Here is a 16,841-nt window from a genome sequence, read left to right on the forward strand (position 1 = left end):
TTAAATGTACCTTCACATATGAGATGATTTTTCATTTGGCTAAACATTTGAAATCAGCTAAGTTTAAATGGGAATGATTTCTAATCTATTAAGTTCAACACTGCTTTGAGACACCCTAAAATTTGCCCTCTTAAGTTAACAAACAATCTACGTTTACAGAACTGGCACAACTTACAAGAAGGAATAAAAAATAAAAACATGAAGAATTCTGAACTGCAGACAAAATTAATTACTATTGCTTCCAACAATACAGGACAAGAGGAGTTTGTGGTAAAGAAGAACAGTGCCTGACCCTATCAAGGGTTTGCTAGCTTGCAGCAGAACAATTACGAGCTGTTTTCCAGCAACTCCACAAAACATGCAATCATCTTTGAATGTTCCAAAATCGTGAGCTGAATGTAAACAACTTGCAATCATTATTAAAAATGTATTTTTTGTGTGTGATGTGGTTTTGGAGCATTTACAATTCAAGGTTTTCAAGCTTTCTTCAGTGAAGGCTACAATTATCAGTACCCAAATTTTCAGCATTTAGTTCCATATAAAGGAATGAGACAGGTTAGGAGGCTTGAAACAAGCCCTAGAACAGCTAGAACACCATGCAGGAGGTTGCTGCGAGTGAGGTGAGCTCCCCCTTCCCAGTGGCATGCCCTAAACACAGCTGTAGGCTACAGAAGACCTTTTCACCACCACTTTCATAGAACTTGCTCCATTATGCAGCAGAGATTTCAGGAGTCATTGGTGCTGCAGCTTCATCATATGAAAACCTCATATGGTAGCACAGACTCTTGGGTTTTGGTCCAGGCCAGTTGATGCATTTTATATCCAAAAGTTGTTAGACACACAAATATGTAGTACGGTCAATACATGTCTTGTGTACAGCTGTTGCTTAAAACACATTAACAACATGTAAGCTAGACCTGGCAATGGGACAACGTTGAAGGAATCTTTGTTTCGCAATCCTGTTTTAGCTCCGAGTTCTGAGTGTACTGACCCACTTCTCTTCCTACCGGTTGCTAAAGGAGATGGAACTCCCGATGGAAAGGTAATGGAAACAGAAGGAAACAGATAATTCTTAAATCCTGGCTACAGGAAGGTATCTTTAGAAACAAAGAGAAAGGCTGAAGAACACATAAGTTTCTTCAGTTGTTTCTGTTCCTGAAGTTCATATTCATCTTAGTGCAATTCATGAATGAGTAAACAGAATACGGACTACCTGGGGTTATGCTGCCTCTATGCCTGGCGCTGTTACTACTATTAGTGGACTGTAGTACCAATCCTGGTGTCCAAAACTCAAAAAGGATGTTGATAAACGTTGGAAAGTTCAGGGAAGAGCCACCAGAACAATCACAGGATTGGAAAACAACTTTAAAATGAGATTCCAGTTGCTTCATCTGTTTAGGTTAGGCAAGAGAGGATTAAGAGGTGACCTGGTTATAGCAGTAAAGTACTCATGGAAAACAAATCAAGGTCTTTCTGCCAAGTAGATAAAGACCTAGGAAAATCCAACAGATGAAAGTTGAAGCTAGAAAAATCCAAAATAAAAATAATGTACTGTTTATTCATTTAAGCAATGAAGCATTGCTTAAATGAACCATTAGGACAATTTATTAGCAAAATTGCTGGAATGGGTGTTTTTCTAAAAGCTTCCTAAAAGATTGAACCTGTGATTTGATTCAGGAAAGGCTTGTGGTTTGTGCTACAGAGGTCAGAGTAGAGGATCAAAAAAGATTTACAATAGCAACATACATGAACAAAAGAGAAACATGGCCATTCCAGAGCTAAGAGCTAAACAACATTAAAGTTCATAGGAGCTTCACATAAGAGCTTCACATAAGACAACAACTGTACTGATTTTAAAGAACTTTGTCCTTGCTGATGAAATGGACGTCTCCATTTATCAGTGCAGAAGAAAAGGAAAACCTGTATAACTACCTAAAAAGCCTTAATAGTGATGTCTCTGGTTTCACCAGACAATGCAAGTAATGTCAGTACTGCCAGTTACAGCTCTGGGACAGGGAATCATGGCAGACTTGAAGCCATTACTGCCATCGCATAGTTTACTGTATGAGAGAAAGCCATTAACATGAACTTTCAAATATTAAAAAATTACAACAATTTAAGCTAATTCTAGTAAGACCTACGCATATGCAGACTCTCTGCAGGCAGATACAAAGGCAAAAAAGCTTAAGAGCAGAAGGTAAGCGCATATTAAGCTAACAAAGTCAGGCGTGAGGTGTAAGTATGTAACAACTAGAGAACATTTGTTTGATCTTCTGATGCTTGGAGAGGTTGGGAAATAGGTAAGATGAGAGTGGAACTGTCCTTCAACTGAAGGAAGCCAAAGCAGACATTGCAAAAATACTGTAGCAAGTTACTAGTAAATGTTAAATATGAAATAGGTAACATATGGGACTCAAAAAAGGACTGTATAGGGGGAAAATTTTCACATGGCACAAGGAAACTAGGGAGTCTAGCAAGCAGTGAAAATGGCTCAGGAGGATACTGGGAGTGAGAGGGTGAAAGAATGCCAAAGAGACACCTCTAAGCCATCCAGCCTCAAGTGCTTAAGTGTACTAACTGAAATCATTTATTTTGCATCGCACTTCAGGAATTCAATCTTAGCAGCCTTTACTGAGCATGCCACATACAGAGTCAAATTAAGAACTACTTTCTTATGCTGAGGAATTTTCAAGAGTAGAAAAAGTATCCATGTCTCTTCCTGTAATTCCAAACTAATGGAAAGCACTCCTCCTAGCTTGTAGCATTTCTCTTTGAGTATTCGCTTGATTTTCTTGTGACTGAAACACACACCTTCCTGTCATGGAAGGATTCCATTATATAATTTGCTTTATTAGCCTGGTATCTTCAGAGCTATTAGCCACTAATACATAAAAGTGGAACATTAAGCAAGACACGTCCTGAAATAAAGACCTCAAGGAAACCAGACACATCAAAAGCAATGATTATCAAGCTCCCCATTTTGATACTGACCTAAAGTTTCAGATATATGTGAAAGCCATATTGAGACTATATCCTTGCATTATGGTTATGCCTAAAGGCAGTATTTTATGTTCTGTCTCTCTAAATAACACAGAATATTTCATGTTGGTTTCAACAGATGAAACACATGCCCTACTGAATGCAAGTCTTTACCTTCGCTTTCTTTGAAGATATACATGCACCAACCACTGGGCAATAAATGGCCATACAATAGCAAAAGCTAAAATACCAGGAGAAATTTCGAAGGGCCACCATGATGGTTTCTAAGGAAAACAGAAGAAATTCTAGTAAGCAGTCTGTACGCTCATATTGAATACTACACATGTACTTCATAAACTCTTCAAATGCTACAGATATCAAAGCAGAAAATATTAGTAAGTAGAGCAGAAAGAAACAATTTTCATTGCAAGAATCATCTGTCAAATAATTTCTTCAGACACATTATTTTATATCTTCTAGTCCAGGGAGAAACATGACAACAAGCACATACTAAGAAAACTGGATACAAAATTTTCATCATCATCTTTTTCTCTGTTCACACTGCTTTTTTACAAAAATAAAAACGAATATTTTACCTTGACAGAGGAGGCAGGCTGGTAATTTGATGGTAGTGTTGCAGATCTTGCCTATAAAGAAAAAAACCAAGGCTGGTAAGGATCAAAAAGGAAACTGATTAAAATTTTTCTGCTTCACAAAATGAGAAAATGAAGTTCTTCATCTTTCAAAGGCTTTGCAATCTGTCTATAACAATGTGAGGAACAGTACTTAATGCCCATAATCCCATCCCTAGAAAGCACCTTTTCCTTAACTTTGTTAAAGACCAGAACTACTCCCCACGTAACCCACCTTCCACTACCTAGTTTCCAGCTTACCCGTCATGCGTCCATTACTCTTTTTAACATATTTATCACATTTTTACATGTTAAAAAAAATCAGTAAGTGCCACTTTCTGGACTTCTTTACACTTTCTCAAGGCTTCCCTGCCCTAGTTGTCATCTCAGCTTCCTCAAATTCCCACCAGCTGCAAGCCACAGTAGAAATACCAACAGCTAAATTTGCAAGCATAGTGTTTAAACTGGTCTATATAAAGGGAGAAAAAACATTGTTTTAGTGTGACTTGAGCTATAGCTACAGGCATGTCTAACAACATAAAGGAAAGAATACTTCATCCTACATCTTCTGGGCAACTCCAGAAAATCAGAAGTACGAGAAACTTTTCAAGGCTGCTCCCATACACATTGTGGTACTTTCACAGAAGCAAAGCAGTCTGTTTTCTAGGTTGTTCTTAACCAAATATAAGTTTGAGCTAGAAGCTTCCTGACCCTGCTTCTCCTCAGACAAGGATACAGCATGAACTTCTGGGAAGAGATCTTTTACTACTCCATATATAATCTGGATTAAACAAAAAAAACCAAACACTGATTCTTCAGTAGCTATGATGAAGCAAAATCACGGCTTTAATATATCCCTTTCTCTGACTGGCTTAGATTTGGAGTACGTGCATCCCATAGGATACTCTTTGCACAGCTTTCTAATTCTCAAGGAGATCCAAAATATACCTCTACAGCAAGGCAAACAAAACCATTTTTAGAACCGTTTGCTGGTTTAACTATATTCACAGCACATTTTATTCTCTCAAACACACTAGTAAGCATATCAGTATTTTCACTGAAATAGAAGGAAAAGAAACACTATATCAATATAAATCTACGCTTGCTTAAAACTTCTTTGGTTTATCCTGTACATATGATGTGAAATTCCAAGACAACTAGATTACTTTGAGGGGAAGAGTGCTATGAAGAATCAAGCTTGTAACTGAATAATGGACTCAGGAGTTCTGCCCGCAAACATTTACCGATCTGGAAAGTTCAGATAATTTCTCAATGCCTTTGAAAATGCTTTGAGATTTACTGTCGAACACATAACATATGGGAGTAGATATTTCTATCATTAACTATGGAATCTCTGTATAGCAACTGTATAATATGTATCCACAAGTATGACAGAGATTAGACTAACAACAAAAATCAACAAAATAATATGGTTAATTTCTAGGTCAAAATGCATGCTTTTACTAACACATACAAGAGTCCTCAATTGTGTTCCTGGGAGCAGGTACCTTTCAGTTGTGTGTAAAATTTTAAGCTGAAATAAATTACAAAACATAACTGACATTTCTCTACATACTAACAAAATATGAAATTTTAATTTGAAAAAGCATAAAAATATCCAAGGAAATTTAATAAAGTATAATCAAGCACCTTCAACGAATAATCCAACTAGGATTTTACCTGTGAGGCTGTAACTGCCTCCAGCATATGCAACCTCTGAAGGACATTCTGCATGTCTTCCTGTAACCGCATCAGCAATACCGCAATCTGCTCATTGAGGCTACCCCTGGGCCCTCTGTCCGATCCCCAGCGCTCTCCATCCCCTCCACTCCCCATCTGGCCACCTTGTGCACCATCGCCTACAGGCTGAAGTCTATGTCCTATGTTGAGGGGGAAAAACGGATATAACACACAGAATGAGCTACCACCTTTGTTGAAAATGTTTGCTTTTACCAGTTTTATCATTTTCTCCCTCCCCCACTGAGTTCAGCACTTCTAATCACAGGCTATATTTATTGGTGGTTCAAAAGCACCAAGAGGTTATTACAACATCATCTGAGCTGTTTCCCTACAGCATCAGCATAACAGTATCTTTCAAGGTCCTAGAATTGCATAAACATTTAGCAATAAATTATTAATTCAGATCCCATCAAGTAACTTCTATCCTAATAAAAAGAAAGTGAGAGCTGTCTTATTATCAAGGGCAGGAACGTTTTTAGTTTGGGAGATTCTCCAGCTGGAATACAAAGGACATTGGAATAGAGCGGTAAGAAGACAGTTGTTTGAAACGTACTATACTCCTTTAAACTTTATACAGCTAACCTGTTTCTGCTTGCAAGTAGCAAACATTAGTAAAACAAAAAAGAAGGGGAAAGGGCTAAAATAGTGTCCAGTCCCATAATATGTTCTTCATAATAGTTTTTGACATCAGAGTTATTTTTGGATATTTTAATTTCTACATCTGATAATGTAAAGGTGTCATATAAAAAGGTATGTTATTTATAAATACAGTACTTTCTGGCTTTTTACTATAGGAAAAGTAAACTTTATCCTTGACTTTATAGAAAAAGTAGAGTGGAATATGGTGCTGCTCCTAAATGGAAATATTTAAATGTTACAGAAATATATAAAAGAGGTTAAATATATACGGAACATCTGGACTATTAAGTGATTGTTTCATCTTAGGTTTTTAAGACCATATTAGACAGTATCAGAATCACTCAAAAGCATGGCTAACACTCCAATTATATAGAAAGCAATGTGTCAGCAATACATTTCCAAGATGTTCCACGGTTTCAAGTAAGACACCATTGAAGTATAAATGCATGTGCGTTTAAAAAATAGGTATGTAACTTGCAAAGAAACTCTTCTCATGCACAGGCGCATTTTGAAGTTACATTTCTAAAAAGGACATGTGCCATAAACAGTAGCTAGAGTGTAAGGTAGGCCAAAACACAATGCTTATTCAAATTCTCCCTAGCATGAGAATATCCTTTCACATTATTATTATGAACGAAATAAAAACTCTGGATACAAAAGCTGACTGTTACCCACAGGAATCAGGATTTTATCATCTACTTTTATTGTGAAGGATGGAAGCACCATATAGCATGACTATGTTACTGGTCAGTATTGGCAAGCAGTTCTCAGGCACCAGTAATTTATGGCAGTCAGGCAAGAGAAAATAAAAGCAGTATGTGCAATACCTCTTCCTCTTCTGACACCATAGAAATCCACTTTTTCTCCACCTTTCTTCTCTTTGTGAGGCCCCCCATTATTGGCTTTGCCATCTTCTCCTCCACACTTGACTTCACCTTTTTCTTGAACTGTTCCCTCTATGTTATTTCCAAGTTGGAGATTCCCATAAGTCATGCCAGCATGTCCTGGAAAATCTGTATTTTCTAACAGAGGACTGTGATCTACATCCAAGAAATGGGATGAACGCTTTAAGGATCCTTTGGCTGATGTGACCACCTCCAAGGGCTACAAATTAAATTAGCAAGTAATTAAATTCGGTAAAATGTGACAGGTAATCAATAAAAAGAAAGAAGCATCATCTCTTCTTTCACTTTAAGAAAATATTTTGCCCAGCATCAAGACTTTTCTTTTAACAGGAGCAATATTTTCCCCACGGAATGTAGCCATTATTGTCTAAATGTCCTTTTCAGATTTGAAAAGGTTATCCGCTCATTTGAGGCAAATACTCTCAAAATAGTGGTAACACTTAACACTACACAGGAATTACTTTAGACATTTTCAAGATACAGTCATATGCAGTAATCACTAAAACCGAACATTTGAAAAGATCTGAAAATGCTCACTTTTTCCTTGTATGATTGGCTTGGCCTTACAGACAGTGAAAAGGTATCCTACCTCAAATTGGTGAGCCACACTGTCAGAAGTCATATGGTATTACTTGAGTAGGCAGTGTTTACACTGACTGCAGGTTGTTCAAACCTGTTCAAAACTACCTGGCTGCACGTGCACCTTTCAAATAAATAAATATATAAATAAATAAAGGTCATAATAGCCTCCCATCAAGTTCATCTCTCAAAGTCTGTGGTATGTAGGAAGATATTAAAAATGGAGGGTATACACATATTGATAAGGTCACGACTACATGTTCCAGAACAGGATTGACTTAAGGTGGTACCAGCACCACTCTGTTCAGTGCAAGGACAAGCGTTTGCACAACTACATGGTGAAGCAAACTGGGGACTGGAGTTAGCTGAAGAGTAACTCCATGAGAAAGCCAAAATAGCCAAAGCAAGGGGCAAAGAAATGGAAACTGCTGCCAAAATCCTGTTTGACAAATAGCAGTCCATAAACCCACATGATCAGAGGTTAAGAAATTGCATTTGCTGAATCTTTTGCAATAAAAATACAGCTTAATTTTTTCACAGAACTTTTTCTAGTTTGAATTAGACAATCTGTAGTTCTATTTATGGTTTTATTTACATCTACCTGAACATTTGTAATTTTGTTCAAGACTGGATCTTTTCTCACACAGGTTGGGAAATCTGCCAAATTATCCACCCACCTTAATTAAAGAGTCTCAAACAAGCTCAAAGGATACAGAAGACAACCGGGAAGTCACCTACATAATGGAGCTTGCAGCACTTCTACCAAGTCACCTTTCCCAACATGCTTCACTACTGGGTAAAATTCTGATGTACTAAAAGGAATTCTCTAGACCCTCAGGAAGCAGTTGAACAAGAGAATGGTACAACATTACGGTACTCATCGGACTTTCTGGGCCCATACATCATTCACATACTCTTCCCCAGAATCAGGAAAAAATTAGGTATTTGAGTACAATCAAAGTCCATGCTTAAACTGGACCTCCTTCAGAGATTCAAGCAAGTAGGTCAATTAAGATCACAGTTAATAAAATGGACAGGAGCACAAATTCAGTCAAAATCAAGCCAGCAGAGTTGGTGCCCACCTTTCATATAAAAGCCAGAAGTATCTTAGAGCTGAAGAAGGTAGACGAGTCCCTGGAAATTACCATCATATCTCACTTCTTTAGACCTAGACTACTTTCCAGCCACCTGCTTAGGCTTACTCTCTATTCATTCTAAGAAACAAATGCAGGATTCATGAGGCTGGAAGAAGACAGTGCAAAAAACACACTTGCAAAGACACTTCACTGCTTCTTAGGGATAGCTGGATCTGGTCCCTACATATGTTGCAAGGCTCTAAATCCATTTGTGGATATAGCTCTTAGTTTCTTTGTGCTGTTATTTTTGGCACCTCTTCCCCTCACATGAATAATCTGAGGGCAAAAATTTCAAGGCTTTTAGATTCATGGCAACCAAATTGTAAAAGAACACATGTAATAAATAAAAGACTAAAAAGAACAAAAAATGGTTGAACAGGAGAAAAGTATACATGAGTTATTTCATTCACCTCTGCATGTCCCAGTTCACCTAATGGATGGGAATGTATTTAAAAAATCAACTTACCAATTTCAGAATGTTACTAGAAACACTAAGCTCTTACCTCTTCTAGTCCAAGTTGCTCCATAGAGTCACAATAAACTTCACTGTCAGAATCACTAGTTAAGTGCGGAGTTCCTGAGATCTCTTCAGTATTCTCTTCATTTGCACCTGTATGTAAAGGAGGTATGCACACATGCTTTCTAAATAAGCCAATCCTGGCAAAGAGTAAAGCAATGAGTTAAAATATCTAAATGAGCTTCATCTACCATTACCGTTCTAAAGTTAAATTAAGAATAAAGAGGTTATATTAATACAAATATTTTATAAAACTTTTACTAATGGGAAAACTAAACCTCATCTTGATGTTTGTTTTATAAGATGAAAAATTTAATTCTACCTTGCTCATTCTGCTCTCCTTCCTAATCTCAGCAGAGAGCAGTTTTGCCTTAAGTTATCAACTGGTTCTAAAATGATGTATTTAGACATCATTTTCACCAACCAGACATTTATAATATGCACAATCTTTGGGAATGACAAATACAGATGTTAGTGATTTTTATTTCATTACAGACTAGCTTTCAAATGCAAACAGTATTTGCACGTCTAACATAATGATTTTAGAATAAAGCAATTGCACTTCTGTGTATTTGGCCTCCCTCTCTTGAATTCATCTCTTTTCTGAAAAAAACCCCCCACTATTTTAAAACCTTATTTTATATTGCTATTACATTTTATTAATATTTGAGTATTCTTCAGGATTCTATAAATAGAAGACATGATTGCTTGTCTCTGAATCCCAGGATTAAGCTTTCAACAGAAGCAATATTTTCCAAGCAAAACATACAAAAGTTACAACATAGTCTTGCAAGGACAATACCTTGGTAAGCAGTGTTATTAGCTAGTTCTAGGCTTTGTTCTGTTTTCTTTATTTCTTCCTCCACATTCACGCCATTCAGGGCAGATTTGGTCTGGATGCCATTCTGTGTATCTGGTATAAAGCTGTCCTTGTAACAGCCATTAGTGACAATACTTTCCAAATCCTTAGCAGCTGCCGAGTCTGGCTTCTCATTCTTGTATTCTGTAAAAGAACAAGAAAACATTGCAAATATGTTTTGAGCTATTAGGCACCTACCTTTCTTCATGTACCTAACCTTCTGATGGGCTATATGTATCTGCAGAACAAAATATAAAAATTCAGCGAGATTTACATTCATAGGGATAGTTCTGTTCTTGTAAAAAGTGTAAATACATTTTTTTATTTTGCAAAATGAGGGAATGATATTTAAAACATAAGTAAGCAAATCCACTGCATGTCTCACTGATAAATTAAAGAATTACCATAATGTCCTTGGAGGGGAAAAAAAAAAAAAACTGTGCAGCATTCTAAAAGCATAATTTCATTTTGTTTCCATTTGAGACTGATATTTTCTTAAAACTCTTTATGAACCCCCTAAGCAAATCTCATCAAAAGTTCTGTTTTACTTTCTCTGAAGAAAACAAATGTGACTTTTAATTCTCTTGTTTCATCCCATGCATCCATTCACAACTCCTACAAACAACACTCGCAACAAAAACCAAAACAATACAGGGTACGCAGTAGACTTTGAGCTAACATACTAACAGGACTTCCTACATGAATCAAAATTTTTCTGTATGGGATAGCTCACAAATTTGTCCTAGTCTTTTAACGTAGGCTGAGATGTTTCCATTTTTCAAACATATCTATGTGTGTTTACATAAAATTCTCCTAAAGAAGTAGAGCATTCATGATTCTTCAGGATTTTCTGCCACTTAGATGAGTACGAGCAAGCTTGAAAGAAATGTTGGTCCAAGTCTAGAAAACATACCCTTTCCATTTAGCTGTAGCTCTTTTTCTTCTTCTTCACGAAACCCTTCTTCTTCTGATTCAGCTCCACTATCACTACTTTCAGCTTTCCCATTCACAGCCTTTATATTTGGAGTGGAAGTCATGACATTACTAAGATCTAAGCAAACATTCAAAGGGGACAAAAAGATATTTATATATTAAACCAAAAAAGGTACAACCCCCCACCCCCAAAGCACCAGTCACTAATTCTACAAAAGTATTCTCCTATTAGAAAATATACCAAATAATGCCAGCTTAATTCTGTAAGTTCTTCCTTAATTATTGTTAATATTTCTCCTTTGTGGCTCACCACAAAATGCCTAACTACTGGCAAACAGATCCTCAGTGTTTCTCAGGAAGACAACTGAAAGAGACAGCAGGTTGCTTTCACTACAAAGTCCCAGATTAAGATTATTACCTATATTTATGGCAAAGTTGGATTACTATTTTACCTAGGATTGAAGGGGCCATTTTATTTTAAACCTAGGATGCAACATTCATACAGAATGTTCTCTTTTGGGCCGAAATGCTTCAAAACTGCTCTCAACTCAAAGGTAAATTTTGAAACACCCTATTCAATTATGTGAGTAATAGGAGTCTGAGGAGGGGAAACACAATATCCTATGCATTATTCTCCTGCAGCAATTTAAGCAGACACAGAACGTGGTAATAAAATTTAAGTTTATACAGATCTTTATCTGGAAAAGTACATACCAAAATAAATGCATATGCACAGATTTCAGTGAAAATAAGATGAAATATATACACTGAGCCTTTGTTTGCATGTCTAATTACATAAATATTAAAAAAAAACAAGTCTCCTTGAAATAAACATGTAAGAGAATACAAAGCAACTGCTAAATCTGTGTTTTCCATTTCTGTGATCACTTCAAGGATCACATATCACAACAAACAATTATTCACTGTACAAAGAATTGTAAGGTAAAATTTCTTTAAAAACTACTGAAAATTTAAGGGACAATTCTATCACCATATTAAAAAAAAAGTCTATATACATACTGGTGATTATTTAAACCTTGTACATTAGCATAGATTGACTAATGTACAAACAGGACAGTTACAATGGGATACTCGCACATTTTACTTGTTGGCTACAAGGCTGAACTCTGTCCATTTTAATAGTCATCGCAGCATTCCATCTGCACAATTTTTACATAATCTTTGGAGGTTCTGACAAGGTAAATTTTTACATTTAGGCTTCACATTAAACAGCAAAATAATATTCATTTATACTGGAGTTGCTAAAACAGCTCTGCTACTTTCTTTGCTAAGTGATAATTTAGTGTTAAAGGTTTTCTACTTTAAATCTGGCAATGAAGAGGGGCAAGCTGCCTTCTCACATTCTCCTAGTTTTAAGGCTTATCCGTACTGCTTTAAAACAAACAAACAAAAAACCCCACCTACACAAAATAACTTTACTTTTTCCATAGACCTAATTAATATGTTAAATATCTGGATCACTTTAGTTTTACTGTGAGATAGGGTCTCTGTGGGCACCCTGCATCACTCTTTACAATTGATTTAATTTAACTTTTATCTCAAATTTTTTTAAAGAATGTTTCTTTATTGAGAAGAGAGATCCAGTAAAACTTATAGTCTATTTTGAAAAATGCAAGAATGTAAGTGATTATATATAGTCATTTTCTCCTCATCGAAGAACACTTCTGACTTGCAAGGAAATTTTTTTCACAAAAGAAAAATCCTAACATATCCCCTGTATATTTCTCATAAACATGCTTCATTTACTGTGAAACTCAATTCTATAGCTGTTTTTCAAAGAAGCAGCAGCATGAGAAGGATAATATAACTGTTAAGTTCTCACAGCATAAACATTAGGCACAGCCTCAGCTCTCCTGGAACAGAAAGGCAGGCATCACTTTTCCCTCGAAATAAAAAATTGGGGGGAACAAGCTAACTGACATACCCAATCATGTGGGAGTAAACAGGAAAGACAAGACTAGAAGACCTCCTCGCTCTACCCAAGATACTATAAAAAGCCTTACACCATAAGCTCGTCTCTCAGGACTTAGGACAAAGAAGAGTTTGAGCTGAGGAAAAGTGCTAAGATTAACAGATTTATGGCAGAGGGCTATGGAACACCTGAACAACTGAAATCCATCAGGACCTAGGTTCATATTTCTTCCATGGTCATTCTTAGTACCAGCACTCCTGAAGACCACCATAAAAAGGCATTGCTTCGGTGCCGACTCTGAAGAGCACAACGTACTGCAGAGTCCCGGCTGCGCTGACACAGCACACTTTGTACTTTTCTCAGAACTCTTATAACATCCCCATCAGGTCCAACACCAATTATTTTTACTACATTATAATTGCAGTTTACTGGCATCTTCACCTTACTCTGAGTAACTGCTAAGAAATCCGCAACAATGACTAACACTGGGGTGACAGGGTGAGGACTTGTGTTATCACTGAACAGAGCTACTAGAGCTGACTTCTCTAGTCCTCATGCCACAGAAGTTAATGGTTGCTCCCTGAGGAACGTATCTTTAAAGATAGACAGTAAGAATCGAGAAAATTTTTAAAACTTTATTTGCTTTATGCTAATTTTCCTCTCTCCTATTTATTCTTTCTGGTTACCCACTTGGAATACAGGCAAATTTTAGTAGCTGTTTCTGTTGCTCAAATACTTCTGGTTAAATGGTACAGAATACCTCTTGGTTTATTATTCAATATCTCACTGCCTGTTACACCAAACTCTGATTCGGAGAACTCGTCCACAAATCAAAGTTGTATTGCTCTGTAGCAGCACAAGGAGCTACATTCTACCGTAAAAGCCTGGATTTTTTAAAAAATATTGTACAGTAAGAGCTGTATAACGGTGACAACATACAAAGACAAGGAAGAAGGATTTCAAAAAAAACAAAAAAACAGGAGGCAGAATAGGCAGGTTAAAAGGGGAGACATACAGCCTCTCTAAAAGATTCACTAGATGTATATTTTCTTGTATCAGCTATACTAAGATTTTCTGAGAGCAATACTAAATATACTTCTCGAAGGCAGCACTATAATTATTCTCCATGACTAGCATAATAGGGCCAAGTTTCACAAAGATATATATATATACACACACATATATACAGGGATTTCTAACTCCCCATAAATTTCAGCGTGAGTTTTGTTACCCAGCTGGGAGTTAGGAGCTTAAATTCCTCTGCGGATCTGCCCCAGCTAAGCACAAGGGTCGTTTTATAAAGAAATCCTGGTAGGCTTCTTCTGTTCATAGTCTATCCTCTCATTTTCACATCTCTCAGATACCTTTTATTTTTTCATCTTCTTAACAGGTACATAAATCTTACACAAAGTTACCAGGCACTGCTGGAGCCCCACTGATAGCTGATTCAGCACAGCACAGCACAGCATGCTCACACAAGCCATATGACCTCTCTCATTCTCTGCAAATACCAGTGATCAGGAAACAGTCTGCAATAGCAGGTGACACATACTGTAGAAAATTTAACTGGCTGTGTAGGCCCTCATCCTTTAATGACAACTGTTATTATGTGCTCTTGTAAAAGGCTGTAACTTTTCTACCTGCTTGATAGCAGCAAAATCTTAGCCCACAAAAGGTTTTTTGTGACCTAAAATCATATCATTTTATAGAGAGATCTCTTTATGCTATGTTTAAGTAGTCTCAAGCTCTGTCAACATTTGTGTCAAGTCTCAGAGAGACCTATACACTGTACAAAGTTGTTTTAATAATCAGATAACTAGAATTTTTCTTCTTGCCATTAGAGCCTCATGCTTCATGCATGTTACTGATCCAGGTAGGTTCCCTGCTTCAGTTCCAAGTTTATGTAACTATGTTCTGCCATTTCAAATTCTTAGTTCCCCAAGTCTCCGCCTCTTTTTCCAAACTGACATGTCCCAATAGTGTATTAGTGCAATGAGTGATCACTTCTCACAGGGCAGGAGCACATTTCAGGATTTAGTTAAGCTTTAGAAACCCTTTTGATATTTGTCCTTTTACATTAGTTTTCCAGCCAAAAGGCTCTTTGAACAGCCTACGGAACAGGAACTACTGTAGATTTGCCATGAGAATGAAGGCTATGAGCAGTATCTCAACATGTGGTTCAGTATATTAGAGCACATATACATCCTTCCTCAGCTACAGCTGTGCTGCCTGAAATAGGCTACACTCAGCCTGCATCCTTATGCATGACTACTACACCTTCTGATCTGGGTTTGCTTAAATAACAGGTTTTTCAATAAATAATAGATCTCTGCTTGCCCAGCTTGTTTTGCCCACCAAGGAGCACTCATGTGAGCAGCTCAGAGGGCAGACTGCAGAAAGTGATGCCTTTCAAAAGTTTCATTTGTTTGTTCTGAGAGGAAAGAGAAAAGAGGGGGGCACACGCAATCATCTGGGATCAATAAGTTCTTCAGCTAGAAGAGCAAGAGTCTCTATACCCTCATTTCCTTCCATTCTTTTTAAATATAGCACACTATAAAAAAAAATTACAGAGGCCCAGCCTGCCCTATAACATCTGTTCTGCAAAAAAGTGAGCTGCCATCACAAATCAAACAAGCACAGACAGAGAAATACAAAATTCTTGTAGTTACCATTGCTTTATTACTTTTAATTTCAAATGCATTAAGTATGAGTTCACCAAAAATGCATCCCCCAAGCACACAGATCTTGGCAGTCAGATTTTTCTCTATCTACTGTTTTACCTGTTCTGCTGTTTAACATTCCTAAACTTCATTATAACACAGAAAAAGAAACCTATCTCCTTGATTTTTTTTTTTTTTTTTGGTTTAAATACACTCCAAAACCTTGTTTTGTCCACATTCCTTTCTACATTAACACAATAATTTGGGGATAAGAACAGACACAAAGAACGGCTGCTCTTAAATATTTATATTAACTTGCAAGAATTGTATTTAGAATTACAGACTAGTCATCCTGAACCTTTATGCTTTTCCTATGTTCAAGATCCACAGACAGTTCCTTACCCTCATACATATCACTGGTATCTGCTCCCTCAAATTTTCACAGTACCTTTCATATAAGGAAGGTTATCAAATTCTTGGGTTGGCCTGAATGCATCTCCCTCTGCCCTATCGTCCTGAGATTTTGCCAGTAGAGACAACCTGTCTGGGATTTCCTGAGTGGGGCAGCCCAGTCAGAGCAGTAGCTGCCCAGTATGCATTCCCAGCATGCATTCCCAGCACTGGCACGTAGTTCCACGTAAGCCACTGGACATCCAGAATACAGGCTCACCAAACGCACACAAACCAGTTACACACTGCATGTGCAGCGAAAGCAACAGAGCCAGGCTTTGTCAGCTTACTGCCAACACCTTAGCCATCTATGCCACGCACAGGTTGGTATCACATCTGTTTCTGGATGTCTCCATGTCTGATACTTCCCTCTGGGAGAATGCGCAGGGCTTGCTAAGTTCTCTGGGTGGAAGAGACATAATCAACCCTTGGAGCTTTTATTCTTCAGGGGAAGTGCAGAGGAGTATTATACTCTACCTATATTTTGCAGCAGAAAACACAACAGAACACAAACCTAGTGAAATCAAAACTACATAAAGAAAACAGAATTACACTTTAAGGCAAAAGAAAACCATACTGCTGGGTCACTTATAGTCCGGAAACTCTAGTCTGTAACAATAACATAGCCTGAATCAAAAATGACCCCCCCCCCCAAAAAAAAAAAAAAAAAAAAAAACCACAGAAACACCACAAGAAATAACATGCAGATTATGTATTTTTCCCCCAGCTACTCCAGGCCTGCCAGTTGAAGGAGCTTTTACAGTGCCCGCATTAAACATGGTCTCACAGATAACATAGACAATTGCTTTTTCATGCATCTTTGAAGCTAAGATTAGAGTCATGATTTTTGCTAGAACAATGTTATGCATAAAACATAAA

General features: G+C 37.2%; 2 protein-coding genes across 5 annotated transcripts in view; one reads left to right on the top strand and one right to left on the bottom strand.

Annotated features, from left to right (window-relative positions):
- The window catches only part of MASTL (microtubule associated serine/threonine kinase like), a 28,366-nt gene extending 27,922 nt beyond the window's left edge, over nt 1–444 (top strand). The window contains exon 14 of the transcript XR_003259383.2: nt 254–444. The gene's annotated coding sequence lies outside the window, so the exon portion shown is untranslated. The remainder of the gene's footprint in view (nt 1–253) is intronic.
- The window catches only part of ACBD5 (acyl-CoA binding domain containing 5), a 31,247-nt gene that overhangs the window by 2,060 nt on the left and 12,346 nt on the right, over nt 1–16,841 (bottom strand). For all 4 annotated transcript variants that reach the window (XM_064505885.1, XM_064505883.1, XM_064505884.1 and 1 more), the window contains 7 exons: nt 10,900–11,037; nt 9,930–10,130; nt 9,114–9,220; nt 6,818–7,094; nt 5,292–5,491; nt 3,576–3,626; nt 3,154–3,263 (listed from right to left, as the gene is read on the bottom strand). In XM_064505885.1, the coding sequence (XP_064361955.1) occupies nt 3,154–3,263; nt 3,576–3,626; nt 5,292–5,491; nt 6,818–7,094; nt 9,114–9,220; nt 9,930–10,130; nt 10,900–11,037 (1,084 nt within the window). The remainder of the gene's footprint in view (nt 1–3,153; nt 3,264–3,575; nt 3,627–5,291; nt 5,492–6,817; nt 7,095–9,113; nt 9,221–9,929; nt 10,131–10,899; nt 11,038–16,841) is intronic.

Source organism: Dromaius novaehollandiae, chromosome 2, assembly GCF_036370855.1.
Source record: "Dromaius novaehollandiae isolate bDroNov1 chromosome 2, bDroNov1.hap1, whole genome shotgun sequence".
Lineage (NCBI taxonomy): Eukaryota > Metazoa > Chordata > Aves > Casuariiformes > Dromaiidae > Dromaius > Dromaius novaehollandiae.